This window comes from Strongylocentrotus purpuratus, unplaced genomic scaffold (assembly GCF_000002235.5).
Source record: "Strongylocentrotus purpuratus isolate Spur 01 unplaced genomic scaffold, Spur_5.0 spur5_scaffold_6, whole genome shotgun sequence".
NCBI lineage: Eukaryota > Metazoa > Echinodermata > Echinoidea > Camarodonta > Strongylocentrotidae > Strongylocentrotus > Strongylocentrotus purpuratus.
Window position 1 is genome coordinate 33,769,953 of NW_022145612.1, and position 16,072 is coordinate 33,786,024.

Here is a 16,072-nt window from a genome sequence, read left to right on the forward strand (position 1 = left end):
TCCTGCTCTTTGAATTTATAACTGCCAGCTTTACATCGTTCAATTACATGATGAAATCTCACCTTTGTGTAGTATACCTTCAATGTCTTGCCTAAATGATGAAATAAGTAAGTACGTATGTACATAAACAAATAAATAGAGATAGATAGATGAATAAATAAATCAATGAATTCTAAAAGAAAAGTAATAAATAGACTTACCAGTTACCACTTTATCAATTCAATGCCTTTGAATTTATTACTGCCAGCTTTTCATCGTTCAACTACATGATGAAATCTCACCTTTGTGTCGTATACCTTCAATGTCTTGCCTAAATGATGAAATAAGTAAGTATGTATGTACATAAACAAATAAATAGAGATAGATATATGAATAAATAAATCAATGAATTCTAAAAGAAAATTAATAAATAGACTTACCAGTTACCACTTTATCAATTCAATGCCTACATCGATATCAAAACTTAGCACATTTTTTGTTTAGATGAACCTTGATTAAGGAGTTTTTTTAATCATAATAAGATATAACATTTCCAGATTGAAGGTGCACAATAATTAGTCTAAACTTTAACTTGTAATGACACATGCACTTTTTTTTGCGTCATGACTGGCGTCCTGTACGTTTCACATATTCATTGAAAATAAAATTGTCAGCATCCGATTAAATGAAAAACTTTTCCTGTATACTGGGCGCGAAATGACAACATTATTATAGCTCAAGAATTAATGGAGAAATTAGATTTTTCAGTTTGGGACCTAAACCTGGAATTGTGCAACTTTAGTATATATAGGGGAAAAGAGAAGAGAAGAGAGACAGAGAGAGAGAGACAGAGAGACAGAGACATGAGAGAGAGAGAGAGGGGGAATGGGGGGGGGGGGGAGAGAATGGCGCGATTGTGTATAAGTGTGTGACGGGAAAAAAATGTTCCTCATATATGTCAGTTTCTAAAGCCTTTATGAATTATAGTTTGTTCTTTAGACAATTATGCCACTGTACAAGATTAATGTTGAATGTTTACAATCAGTATTTCCTTCATAATAAGCATATAGGCCAATATACTTTTCAGAAATTATCATTTTATTTACATATTTGTAGTTTCTGATACTTTGTTTTCATGAAGTTGTATACATATATTTTCAATGAAACTGTTTTAAAAAAGCTCTCGCGGCAACCCTGTTGAAAAACGATGTACTACATGATCACAATTTAAGGGAGTAGATCTACCAGAGCGGAAAAGAAAATGCATTTTAAAGTTTAAAGTACACACATTCGTTCTCTATTTGTGTCTCTAATTTTCCCGTACTAATGTCTTCTATTTTTCACTCCTATATCTGTATTTCCTTTTATCTGCCGTACGGTACATCCAGGACGAAGATCGGATTATCAAAGCATTTTTCGATAATCGGGTAATGCACTTCTTATAACTAGATAAAGAAACTCACGATTTGCCCATATATATTTTTGGGGCGGAGTGGGGCGGGGGGGGGGGGGGCACGTGCCCGCCGTGCACTCCGTATACCTACGCCTGTATACTTTACCGTCATGTGCATTTCCCTTCAAGATGACATAAATCGGAAGCAGAGCTCTTGTACGGGTCAAGCATGAAATAAAAAGGTCACGAAATTCCTTGAAAAATGTAGAAAGAAAGGAGAAGAGAAAATATAAACATGAATGATTAACAATGAGCAAGCATTGAATCATCACACTGCCGACCCTGCTGATTGAAAAATGATATGACGTCACAAAGATTTGCTGCATCATAGCATGGTAACCAATGAGAGCGCAGAAAGGCAGTCATATGGTATTACGTGTCTTGTAATTATCATAATAGTAAATACACAGTCAACACAACACATAGACTTATACACTGTGCAGAGGGAGGAAGGAACCGAATCAAAACCCAAGGAAGATCAACCATTTTTTCGCTATAATTGGTAAATATTTTTTTTCCCTCTGAACTTATTCATTCTGTATATATTAGTTTACAATTTACTCGGTGCTGATTGTATTATGTGTTACAAATTGAGTAGGAATCTTATGTTTTGTTGTGTTTGGTGTGGTTATGACACGGCATTTAGACGCCATGTTTCACAATATTATTATTGTATGCAAAATCATTAAATGCCGGAGCGGAGGAGTCGCTTGTTGAGATTGGTAGCAATAGTGCAGAGATCTGCAACAAACGCTTATGGTAGATCTAGTTTAGATTTGCTTTCGTGTATATTGTAAAAGATGATTAGGATTTTTGTAACATAACTACTTTAACATTACTCATTTGTAAATCAATTATTGTGCTGTCTGTAGACTGTAATTGTAAAGTTACTGATCAAAGACTAAACTGGAGACCCAACTCTTTGACTTAGTCAATTAAATTCACTGTCATGTAGGTGTAGGCCTAGGTGTTAACCTATAATTTTATGTAGACAGGTTGGGTGGTGTGACCATAGTTTCATGCATGACCTTAATTTGCAGACAATTTTATATCTCAAAACTTGGTAAGTTTTAAACAATCCGATATATCAACAATGGAAAGACTAGATCTAGATCTAGATCTAGATCTAGAATAACTCAAGGAAGCTCCGACGCCGATGCCGAAGGCGTCGGAGTTTCAGCGGGTGCATCAGAAAATATTCAAACAGTGGGTTGGGCGACATTATCTCGAAATATGCAAAGGGAGTAATTACAACTTTGACTAGGTTGCTCGTCTCCTTTGGGCATCTGGCTGGCCACTTGAAATTACAATTTGCATTGTAGAAGTCTTTGATGGGGGAAAAGGGGGTGATTTTTCGTCCTACCCCAACGATTCTTCCATGTTGCATCATCAACTCAACATGGCGAAGAGAAACTATGCATGCGCGATAGTGCATACTTTCTCTTCACCGGTTGAATCGATGATACAACATGGAAGAATCACCCCCTTTTTCCCATCGAAGACTTCTTCAAATTATAATATCAAGTGGCCAGCCAGATGCCCAAGAGGAGTTGAGCAACCTAGTCAAAGTTGTAATTACTCCCTTTGCATATTTTGAGATAATGTCGCCCAATTCGCTGTTTGAATGTTTTCTGATGCACCCGCTGAAGCTCCGACGGCTTAGGCGTCGGTGTCGGAGCTTCTTGGACCTGGAGTTAGATCTAGAGGAACTTTTAAAAAATTCTTTGGAATTGGGTTTTAAATTATGAAAATAGTGAATTAAATTAACAAGGGTCTGGAAATCTTCATTTTGAGAGAATAGTATTAGACAAGGAAGATGACCTTTTCTTCACTTGGGCTTGTACCCCATTCTGATCCGACATCTAAATTTAGAGATAGCGATATTGCTGATTTTTTAAAATTGTAACTTGATCCATTTGTATAATCACATTTGGATGTTCATGTGGTATTAACAAATTAATACTAGTAGGGTGCAAGTAAAATCGAAAACACATTTCGGTAAAAAATGGAAATGTTGTGGGTAAGCAACTGCAATAAATTAATTTGCAATTAAATTTCTCAGAAGCAGAAATGCTTGCTGACGCACAAGGACAAAGGTTAACTCATTAAAATGCATTGATTTTTAACAAAAATCTTCTGAATAATGACAACTATCTAGGCAGCTCTATACAGAGTCCAGTAATGAACTGCACTAAGTCTAAGTGATCACAGTTGTATACATTTCCAAAGAATTTGTTTAATAGGCATCATACCGGCAAATTGAGTCCACATATCATTCTCTTCCATCACATTTGGTGTAAAATTGTAATACTCAAAATTGAGAAAAATGGAGGTAGATGGATATCATAAGGTACTAGCTGAAGAATGTAGATGTACATTTTACGCTAGGTGTAGGAAGTGAAGTAGAAAACCATGATGAGTACATGTGCAATGTCAGAAATAATGATAATGTTGCATTTATTGATACATACTGTACATGTACATGTGAGGTTCTAAGTGGTACATGTATAAACACTCAAATAAAGAAAATTGTGACAAAATTCAAGGATCTATTTGAATATGAAAGCATACAGGTACATGTACATGTACTTCTTCATTTAGTGTACCGGTAGTTAACATTTGTGTATCCTTTGTAGGATGGGGAGAGGGTTTATTATATGTAAACTGTTGCATTTGATGTTCAATCTTACAAAAAGCATGCAGAACAACACTACATTTTTGTGACTGAACTTAATATAGGTCTAGCTTGTTTGAAATCTTGATAAAGTAATACTAATAGGGACATGAAGCACATGCCCATTTAATATTGGGAACTAGAAATCGGGGGGAATTTTTTTTCTTCTCATTTCATTGCTCCTCCCCCTCAACCCCCCCCCCCCCCAAATGATACTAAATTTAAATGTTAATGTATGTGTATTATAATATATGTTGGTGTCTGTAATTTACTTTAAAGTCAACCTAGAATGTACATAATTACATGTTCTTATACTAACTGTTGAATGTTGCAAGAACAATTCCATGTGTATGTCTACAGTACATGAAGCTAACATGCAAATGTGTGTACACATGTAGTAATGTACATGTACATGTACATACAGTACAGTACATGTTTGTACAGTACATGTAGTATCATTTGAGATTTACATTTGTACACAAGCTTTTCTGTAGGCTGTATTATATGATATCATATTTGCTCAATTTCCTGACGAGTGTATGAATGACCTTTGATCAATTTGATTTATTTCTCCAGGTTTCAACAAAATAAGTTCCACAACTACGCGACAAATATACATGTACATGTATCACCGTCTTCAGCAAGAAATGTTGTACCTTTGACTTTGAGTGGACCATACACGTAATACAGCCCAGTATACAGCTCATTGCTAACCACAAGTAGAGCACACAACTTGAAAACCAAAGTGCATCATATATATCAACCCAAGAGGGGGTCAGTTGTGTTTTTCACCCAGGGATTTTTAACTAGACAGGTAAGTTGTACAAATAGGAAGTTATTTATGGGGGGGGGGGGGGTTGAAATGGTAAACATGTATCAAAGTAGTAGTAGTAACCTGACTTGTACATGTACATAAAGGATAGGTCTTTATTGAATTTTTCCTCCAAATAGGTGGTACACGTACAAACTGATGGATATTTCCATTAACTAAATTTGCTGTGTGTAAGCTCCCATATCATGTTTCACATTTGTAGCCAATTTTGATGATTTGAATTACAGTCACACAATCCTATTTCAAATGTTTCCAATGTGTTACTTAAAAACCTTCACCCAGTCATTTTACCTTTTTCAATATTATTACTGATAATTTTTTATGATTTGGTGTCTTTTCAATAAATGAAATTATTGAGCAAAAATTAATACATAAGAGGAGCTTTCCACAAGGTACATGTATGCAAGTCATATTATGGCACTAGCCCATGGGCCTCTTTTCAGATTTTCTCTGTCTCTTGAGCATGAATTATCTCCTACGTTTAGTTTAATTACAGTTTTGGTCTGACTTGTGTAAAAAGTAGCTGGAGTAAGTCTTGTTGCACTTTTTCCAAAGGTGGTTTTGTCAACACATTTAATATTCTCATTTCAAAAGTGCATGTCCAATTTTATGAAACTTATAAACGAGTTTTGTTAAGTTATCGTGAGATTCAAATATAAAGAGATGTATGTACCATAAACAAAATTAGGAGGGGGGGGGGGTCCATCCCTCAATTTTGGGCCCTCATACATGTACATGTATATTCTGGGTGTCTGATAGATTAAAGATAATGATTGGTTAACTGATAGGTCCCAAAATGACAGTCAATAATTGGTATCCGAAAACCCAAACCGCAGTGTGGAACCATGACAGCCGATCATGTTATGACCCCTTTTCATTTATATTTTTATTTCTGATTTCTGATTTTTTTTTCCATGCAGATACGGTTATGATGGATAGTAGCAATGGCAGTAAAGAGATGCAGGCGAATCTCTGCAGGAGCGGATGTGGCTTCTACGGAAGCGCCGCTACAGAGGGCATGTGCTCTAAATGTCATAAGGATTATATGAGGAAAAAACAAAACTCACCTGTGCAACCTCTAGGTAAATATCATAGGCTTCATCTTTTGATGATTTTGATAAAGATTCAGTAAAAACATTGTTAGAGATAGTCTGTCAATTTTCGCATGTACCATTAAAGTCACTACAGATTGAAACACGAGACGGCTACATTTTTAAATTATAAAGTATTATAAGATGATGAAGCAGATCCTTATTTGCCTGACACAAAATAGTAAATACTTATGACCGGTCATTAGTAAAATCATGTTATAAAACTTAATTTTATAAAACAATAAAACATCATCTTATAAAACAAATAATACACATAATTTTGTTTGGGCAGTAGTAACATTACCCAATCTCATTACCTTCCAAAGGTACCTTGTGTGGGTAATTCTTACTAATGTCCTCACTGCTGTGTATTATTTGTATACTGTTGACTGAGGCAGTCCAGTGTTGTTGTTTTTTTTATTTTTTTTTTAGGGTGGTTCCTTCTCTTTTGTTGAATTAGTCTTTCAAGGCAGTAACAAGTTATGTGAATGAATACTAGTAGTTCAGTATAATTTGAGCTTACTTTTAGCCTGGGAATTGGCAATATGAAAAATAAGTTACGGTCTTGGATAAAAGAAAAGTGTCTCTGTTTTTAGGGTTGGATGAATTCACACAAAAAAAAATTCCTCCAATCCTTGGTGACATAAATTTGCAGTTTGTGTATACATGTGCCTTTATTTTTGAGTTGTCATGCATGTACATTTATCTTTTCATTAAATACAGGTAAGCATCAGGGTTTAGTTACCCTTGTAACTAATTAAAGCCCCTTGCTGTATACAAACATGTAGCTTTCAATAGTACTAGTATGTGGTTACTCTGACAGGAGTAAAGATATTTTTCACGGATCAAGGGTTCAAACACGAATTCGCAAACAAAGTTACTTTTCAATTACTATTCTATTCCCTGAACTCATTACTGAGTATCACAATCATCAAAATATGAAAATTAGTTCGAAAAATTATGATTAGTGTGGTCTCTACCTGCACTGCACGACCCGTTAACAGCTCATGCTGTAATGTACAGATGCTGTGGGCAACATGTCACTGGGCCTTCTTTAGTGATTTCAAAATGCGACTTACTTGGTGGAAATATGTTTGCATGTTGTTAAATTTGCAGTCAATGAATGATTTGCTAGATTAGCAAAAATAAAAACCCTGCGAAAAATCACAGCCTATTTGATATAAATAACTCAGATTTCTACTGCTGGTTCAACTGTATCTTTTCTTTGCCTTATTCCCAGTGTCTAGTAACACAACAAGTGCAAACTCATCAACACAAACACCAAGCACCATAGCACCAGAAGCCTCTCTCACCTCTGCGACAACTGCCACCGCCGCCCCAACGGTCACTTCCATTGCCCCTGCAAACGAACGGGTAGAAGCACCAGAAGAAGAGGAGTGCAGCTCACCAGCAAAGTCCGACTCACAACCCCAGGGAGGTGCCTCACCGTCAGTATCAGATTCACAAGATTCAAGTGATGGAAGTGAGAAGGGCAAGAAAAAGAGGAATAGATGTCACTCATGCCGTAAGAAGGTTGGTCTTACAGGTAAGATAGACGAACAGCAATTCTTTTTTGATGGAAATCCATACTAATATTACAGACACATAGTATTAGTAGTGGGCTCTCATGGGAATTTGACGCCATTCATGTTTTGACAACACCCAATAACAGGTATTGTCAATCATGATGATTAGCCTTTAGTTTTTATGTCAAACAGGCCTCATGTAATGCTCTGCATTTTTCCACCCATTCCCCCATATGTCAGTATCTTACTTTTCTCTCACCCAGAGGCCCGAATTCGCAAAGGAGGTTTGTCGACAAACCAAGGTTTATGTACGTCATATGACATGTTTTGATGCGTTTTTTACATACCTGGTTTGTAAAACACAAAGGGAAGTTTGTCGAAACAAAAGGAGGTTTGTCGCCAAACCTCCTTTGTGAATTCGGGCCAAAGAGTTTCCAAGAGACTAGACTTGATGGATTAGAGGTTTGCTGTATACCCATTAATAGCGTTTCCACCAAGTCTGGTGTCAGCGAATAATGACCTTATACACATGGAAACTGATGACCCTTTCCCTCTAAGGAATATAATGAGTCAAATTTCTTTCAAAAATTACACATTTTTTTCATCAACCTTTATGTTACTAAGTCACTTTAAGAAGATACAATGACCATGACATGCAGAAGAGTCATAAAGATTACCCCTCCCTCCTTGCAACTGTAAAGGAAAACAAAAGGACATATTTGACCTTCTGGGTCTACCAAGTGTAATCCTGCTAGAAAAAACCAAACAAAAAAAAGCTCATGTTTTTGTATTTCGTACATGTAGACACTACTAGTAGACACATACATGTACATGTATAGCAGTGTTAGAATAAAAGAAACCTTATAAATACATTTTTACACCTGGCAACATTGTAACCTTGTTAATTGTATGAATTGTACAGTGTTTATAATGTACATGTACTAGAAACCCTTCAAAAGAAAGATCTACTTGGCCCCAATTTTCATCCCTCCACCCAAAAAATGACTGCCCATACACATACACGTACAATTACATGTACATGTACTTGTATCTGAGTAACGGTGTAAGTAAATATTCAACAAAAGAGGACACTTTCAACATCTAGGCCTACATGTATGGCTCTTTTAGCCACTACAGGTATCCAATCAGATATTTTATTGTTGTATTTTCCCCTTTGTGTATCAAGGTCAGATCAGAGATCAATATTCCTATATGTACTGTATGTTTAATTAATGTGTAAAGTTCCTCAAAAAAATAAGAAATAAGGGAAAGAATTCAGTATCGTGGCTCATGTTGTTGTGAGAGATTATTATGTTGAAGACATTTCGTAGTAGTGACTGGTGTATTGCATTATTTTCTTGTAATGAAATTTATATAGTCTCAGTTTCACACAACTATGTACATAACAGATAGGAGACTGTAAACTTGAGCCTGTTTATGTGCTTTATAGACCTTCATTGATATACACATGTGGTTATGTATCATAGCAAACAGTTCTGCATGGATCAATCAGTATGTACAATACATTATTGTATGGGAGGGGGATCATGTGAACATGTACAATTTATAATTTATGGGAAGGGGGGAGGGGGTCATGTGAATTTACACATTATTTTCTCCATGACATATAGTACAACCATTGGGGTTAAGTGTTTACTTTCAGTTGAATTCATGACTCATCCTTATCAAAGAATAAGATTACATGTATATTATCTGATCATGGACCCTACCACATAGTCATACTGGATCATTGTATGAAGCACACATTTGTTGTTGTTCAAGCACAGGACATTTCTTCTGATCTTTTTCCCCTCATATGTAATGTAGCTAATAGTTATTGGTTCTACACTGTTCAGTAAGTGTAGCATTAATAGAATGATTTATTTGGGGAATTTTTTTAGCTCATACATGTAGAGTACATGTACATGTACATTATATGATTAGAAATAGACAGTTGAAGGGCACAGTGGATGATATGATTAATCATGTGTTAATTTTAAAGACTAATTTATGTACCAGTATAAAGGTCACAATTATTTATGTACATGTAATTATTCTCTAGAAGTCATCTATCCAGTCATTTGTTTGAGTTCATTCGTTCTATGTAGATTTAGATTAGACACTCTTTGTCAAACAAGAAGCTATTGTATTCAGTGAACTCCTAATAGAGTTCACATCAACAAACTGCCAGGGAATCCCTTTGTCTCATTTGGGATTGGCCTACAATGTACTGCCATTATAGGCATGTACTTGTAAGCTTTGTGTATATGTACCAGCCAAAGTACCAACTTTTTAATTCTACCCCCTTTTTTCAGATGGATAATAAATTCTATTATGGTTGATCTTTATGACTATTCGCTACTCCTTTTACCCTCATTATCTATTGATCCTTTTGTCTCTTTGTCATACATGTACTTACACATGTATGATTTTAAGTAGGGTAGCAACTAACTACATAATGTACATACCGGTACATGTATACATTATGCTGACACAAACATAATTTATAACCTATACAGTATGTGATCCGATTATAAATTCTACGTAAAAAGTACATGTCGATATTTCATGTCTTTGAAATGTAACTTATACTTATTTCAGGTGAAATTGAACTGCTTTCTATCATTTTTTCATTTGATTTTATTAACCATAAACCTTTTTTGATTTTTTTTTTTTGAGGGGGAGGGGGTTGTAGAGGACTTGATGGAATATTTAGTTATTGTCAGTAAACAATAATATAATATTTCTATAACTCAAAGAAATAAATGAACAAATTTCATTTAATGCAAAATAAAATATTGTCTAATTGAACTTTGCATCATGTCTTTTAAAACAGTTCGAGAAAGAATTATGCACACATGAAGAATGAAAATGGTAACTGGTAATATTGTTCAATGTATTTTAAGCATTCTTTCAAATGTATATGTTTTTGTTTTGTGCTTTCAGGTTTTGAGTGTCGTTGCGGAGGTCTCTATTGCAGTATACACCGCTACTCAGACAAACACGAGTGTTCATTTGACTATCGCTCACATGGCCAAGAGGAAATTAGGAAAAACAATCCAGTGGTGGTTGGAGAAAAAATTCAGAAGCTGTAGCGCTCAGTCAAGAGTAGTTTTTATCATAGATATTTTATTCATGTATTTGATGGTGTACATGTTGATGGTAGTTTGTGTGGGAGGGTATTTGCCAGTACCGCAAACATTGATCATTTGTTATACTTGTATGTGTGTACTTTTTTTTTTTAATGATGGTCCCGCCTTTTTTAGGGACTGCATTGTAGGTTAACATCATGGGGTATATACATTGGAAATGCTTTCAAGAGTTACTAGTAAATCTTCCAACGTGAAAGACATAAGAAGAGGTGTAAACTGCTGTATTGATAACCAAAATGTAGATTGAAATGTAAGGTGTGAGCAAGTATTGATAACCAACAGTTTCGGGTCATATCTGTTGGGACTTTGAAGGCACTGAAAAATTCTCCTTGCTTTAATAGCCATTATAATACCCCAAATTATCTAGCGTGACTTCCGTTACTGTGGTTTAAATGTGGACTAACTTACACATTTCTTATCTTTATGACAGTAACTTTTTTTATTCAAGTGTCATGGTTAACTTCAGGTGCTGCTATTAAAGACCGTAGAGTATAGACAAGATACCACGGCATATACATGTGCATTTTATCTAACCTCTCTACATTTCTAGTGTTCATACATCGTAAGAATTTTCAAATTGGAGTGTTTTTTTTAATAATTTAAAATAATTGTTCATCTTCATTTTATATGTTCTTCACACATACAGCTGTAGTGCATATATCTTATTGGAATTTCCACTAAAAATCACTTATTTTATATAGCAGTCAGCAATTATATTAGTTGTACTGCCTGCCCTGAACCCTAAATGTTTTCCTCTGCTCATACATAAATTTCCTTTTTTTGTTGTTGAAATGTATTATGCTGATTTTATCCAAATTTGTATCCAATCTGATCATGTATGATGTGATTCAAATGAATCTAGTTTTGATAATAACTAGTTTAGAAAATAGCTTTATTTAAAACAAAGTTTTGGCATTTCATAATTAATGGTTTATAATCATCAGGAAATTTGAAGTGTTTTTGCCTTAATTTTCTTCAGTGATTTTGTTTTTTAATTTGCAAATGGTTAAAGCAGATAATTATTGTGTAGCTCATTTGAATGGCGTGGAGAAAATACTCAAGTACTGAACTTATTAGATGCACGTAACTGCTTTATATATAAAATGCAAAGATGGTTTCAAGAGAAATTAAAATTGTCAACTTATTGATGGTATACTATTGAAGATGATGTACAATATGTAGGTCTGTCTAAAAGAGATTATTTGTTGATAGAATAACTTTGTTTTCTTAACTGAAGAATGAAAGTCATATGCTGTGAAATGTACGTTAGTGACAATATCCCAGTTCCTGATTTGGCCCTATTAACTTTAAGCCAAGGCAAAGGATATATATACAGCAGGAAAATTCAATAATATGTGCCCTGATAATTATATTAACTCTGCATCTAAACGTTTTCAACCTTATGTGCTCCTTTTTATATTTATTTTATTTTAATGCACATGAAGGCTTGTTTTATTTGGTATTTCCATGAGGCAATAACGATATCTTTTTGCCACAATTTTATTTTCATTAATGTATATGTTATGCCTTGGTTTGATAGTCTAGTAGTATCCATTACAACAATACAATTACCTATTCCTTTTTGTTTTGCAGTTTCAGTACAGGAACAATCAGTGGACTCATTGCATTATAATATATATCTTCTGCCTTGGCCATTATATAAATCAGGTCTAGTCCTTTAGATTGCATCATCATTTCAGTCTATTGCAAAATTATATTCAGAAAAGTTCCCTAAAATGATACATGTATTTATTAAAAGGAAAAATAGTGGAAGGTGCTGAGTAAGCTGACTATTTCAATGTTTGCAAGTCCAAGGTTTTATGAGAGCTGAGTGAGAATATGAATAATCCTGTTTTCATGCAACTCTATGGTTTATGTAGTAATAATAAAGGTCTCTATTCTATACACTTTTCCAAAAATGCTTTCTAAATCTTTTTCCCCTCTTTCACTTCATATTTTGCTTCTTAATTAAGCTGTTATGAATTCTTGCTGCTTTTTCACAAATGTCAAGCTTATGAGCATTATTATTTGTACTCTCGGACAGTTAACATTCAATGTAAAAGAAAAAGATATTTAAATGTTGATTCTGGTGGATTAATCCTGGGTTTTATTTCATGCACACTGAGTATGTGATTGCAAAGCACTATATAAATATATATATATATATATCTCAAACATTTGAAGTAAGTTATTATACACTGCTGATACATTAATCTTGTTTGCATACAGATATTTTGTCCTTGGAAGGTACATAATTAAATAATATGACAAGAGATTAAATGATGGGCAAATTCAAAAAAGTTCTGGAAAAAAAAAGTGCTTTCCATTATAACCATAAAACAAACTTGATTCATCAATGCTCTGACAGATTAGTGTCATATGTTGGATAGGTGACTGATTTACATATCGCTTATGCAATTGTCTGAACTTCTGTTTTCTTAATATTCAAATCTATTGTCCAATATCTCATTTTGTCAGAAACTGTGTTCTCGTTCTTTTTCTGTACTTTGGGGTCTAGCCAATGCATGCATGTTGTTGTGAAGTTAAGCCCAACAGGATCGGAATAACATTACTTGCCTGCATAATGAGATGACATTTACTTGATATAGCTGAAGGCTAACCTGACCATAACATGTCAGTGTTTTTTGTCTGCAGATGTTCATGAGGACATGACACTGTTTGATATCCAAGCATGATTCCCATATTTTTCTGTAGAGTTTTGAAACACATGTATCTTATCAAATTTTGAATTTACATGTACAATAGAACTGCATTGTAATGGCGGGATGAACAAAATGCTAATGCCAAAGAGAACAAATACAATGATGAAAAATATTGGAATTGTAGATGAAATATGGAAAAAGCAGTGACAGAATTGGTAAAAAAAATCTTTTAATCGTGTTCTAAGAAAGACCTGAGGCATTGTCCATATTGTGTACCCTCAGTTCATTTATGCAGTGATGAACAGCCAATGTTAACTTTAATGGTATTTATTCTTGTAGAGTCTACACATTGATAAATTAATATTTGATATCAGATTTACAATTTTTTTTTACTAAGCCATGTTTCTATGAAAGTAAATATATTAGTTAATGTGTGTCATTTTAGTTGCAATTGCCTTATAATGCACTGTTTTTTCCTAGAAAATGCTCATTGATATACCTGTGCATGCTGCTTACAGAGAACCTCAACAGGGTGCGACTAATTCTTTTGATAGACCAAAAGACTGAACCAATTGATACCCTGATAAATTGGCTAATATTTGTCAGGGCTATTTTGTAGTGCATGCACGTAATATGAAAACCTCTCTTCTTTTACGCATCAGGTCATTTATGTAAAACACTTGCAAATCAAGAAAAGCCAAAGGTCATGGTTATATCGCTCATAGACCTGTGTAGTATGGTCTCTTCTTGACAATCCTGCCTCCCAACAACAACAACAGCAACAACAAAATCAGTATAGAAAGAAAGAAAGGGGAATACGGGGAATCATGTTCTCACTGCTTAGAAAATGTCGGTCTTAACTGCGAAGGTTACTGATTTGATTATTGGTCATTCATAACTATGCCTAAAGGAGAATGTTTATACAGTGGCTAGGAATTTGACTATATTATTGAGCCCTTGTACACAAGTACTTCATTTGTAGGGAATGGCTGTATGGGGATGCTCGGGAGAGAAGATGTGTATTTACAGGCCTCTTTCGCTGATTTATCCCCTGAATCATTATCACATCTCGGGAAAGAGTCATTATGTTCTGGCTTTGTTTGCAGGACACACACATGCATTCATTGTTGATCAATGTGCAATCAGTCTTAAACAAAGATGTCAACAGTAATAAAACAAAAAATTAAGGTATTCAAGATATTTGAAAATATCCTAATTTTTTATTTACACTAAATAAGAACATCATTTTCAATTGGTTTGAAAGTCTTTTTCCTGTCCTGAATTGTTGCACCCTGCTTTTTAAGTTGCTTTTATCATAATGTGATATTTGATTATCCTACTCTGTTTTCCTCTTAACAAATATGGCACGTAGCATATGAGTAGCTTGCGTGCTGTTGAAGGTTGTTGCATGATACATTAGTCCTCTTTATAACAAAAAGTATGAATTATTCTAGAAAGAACCAAGTATGGAAATGCTTTATTGATTTCTTTTCTTCCATCAATGCTGTAATGTATGGGATATTAAATTAAGTATACTTCATCAATCGTGTATGCCTCTATTGATTGCTAACTTGTAGAAATAAGTGTCCATCCCACCCCCCCCCCCCTGAATTTAAAAGTTCATCAATATTATTCATACCATATACATGTATGTTATCAAATATTCATATTCAGACAAAACTTCTGCAGTTATTCCTTAGAAAGTTAGTCCTTTTGAATAGGTTTTCATCTGAAAAAGTAACTTAACACACATCAACTGGAATCTTCCTCCAAATATCATTACTCAAATGAAGTGCTACAATAAAATAGTATTGGCATCAGCATTTTTGTTCTATGTAAGTCAATTTTCAACTTTTGCTCTACTTCAACAACAACAAAGCACATCATTCTCTTCTCAGAATCTAAAACCGAGTTTATATCAAGAAAAAGAAAAGGAGAAAAAAGCACAGAAAGTTTTTGTATTGGGTCAGAATATAAAAAGTATATTTCAATGACACTTGCAGGATATAATATGAAAACATTATTACAACTCAGTGATTATAAACATGTGACAGATGTATAAATCATCATACAAGGGTACATGAAAACATAACACCAATGTCATTCACAGCATGCAGCAAAATATGAACAACTTTTAAAAAAGAGAAAATTAAAGAAATAATAATATTGCATGTGGCAAACAATAATACACAAGGGTCTAATTCTGACTAGCTTAAAATGTGTGTTGGGCATAAATGACAAATTTTGTGTACCATACTTTCACGCTTCAGTAATAAAATATGAAATACAGTTTGTCTCTTTTATTAACAGCCATGCACAATTAGCATATACATGTATTTAGATTGGCTCTAAATGTAAACTTATTTTACAAAACGTTGAATACGAATACAATATTCCAAATAAAAGAACAGAAATACAAGATTTCTTATTCGGCAGGCTTTTGGTTAAATACAAAGATGACCAAAAAGCAGTTTCAGACAACACTGGATAAAACATAACTTCAAGCTTCATGCATTCAATTCCATGGCCTAGCTGGCTATGGCTTCAAAGATTGTTAGCACATTTTTTGTTGTAAGGGGAATGCTTACTTCTGGCCAGCTATCCTAACCAATAAACTATTTAGGTTAACTTGAGACAAATGAGTAAGAAAATATTCATAACTGATGCTGTAATTGAATAAATGCAACTGAAGGGCAATCAAA

General features: G+C 34.2%; 1 protein-coding gene across 1 annotated transcript; it reads left to right on the forward strand.

Moving 5' to 3' along the window:
• The first annotated feature begins 1,804 nt into the window (after window positions 1-1,804).
• LOC582526 (AN1-type zinc finger protein 6) lies at window positions 1,805-14,914 on the forward strand. Its single transcript, XM_782472.5, has 5 exons — window positions 1,805-1,934; window positions 4,683-4,920; window positions 5,859-6,020; window positions 7,270-7,575; window positions 10,502-14,914. Exons 3-5 carry the CDS (start codon window positions 5,867-5,869, stop codon window positions 10,648-10,650), a joined length of 609 nt encoding a protein of 202 aa, XP_787565.2. The 5' UTR covers window positions 1,805-1,934; window positions 4,683-4,920; window positions 5,859-5,866; the 3' UTR covers window positions 10,651-14,914.
• The last annotated feature ends 1,158 nt before the right edge of the window (window positions 14,915-16,072 follow it).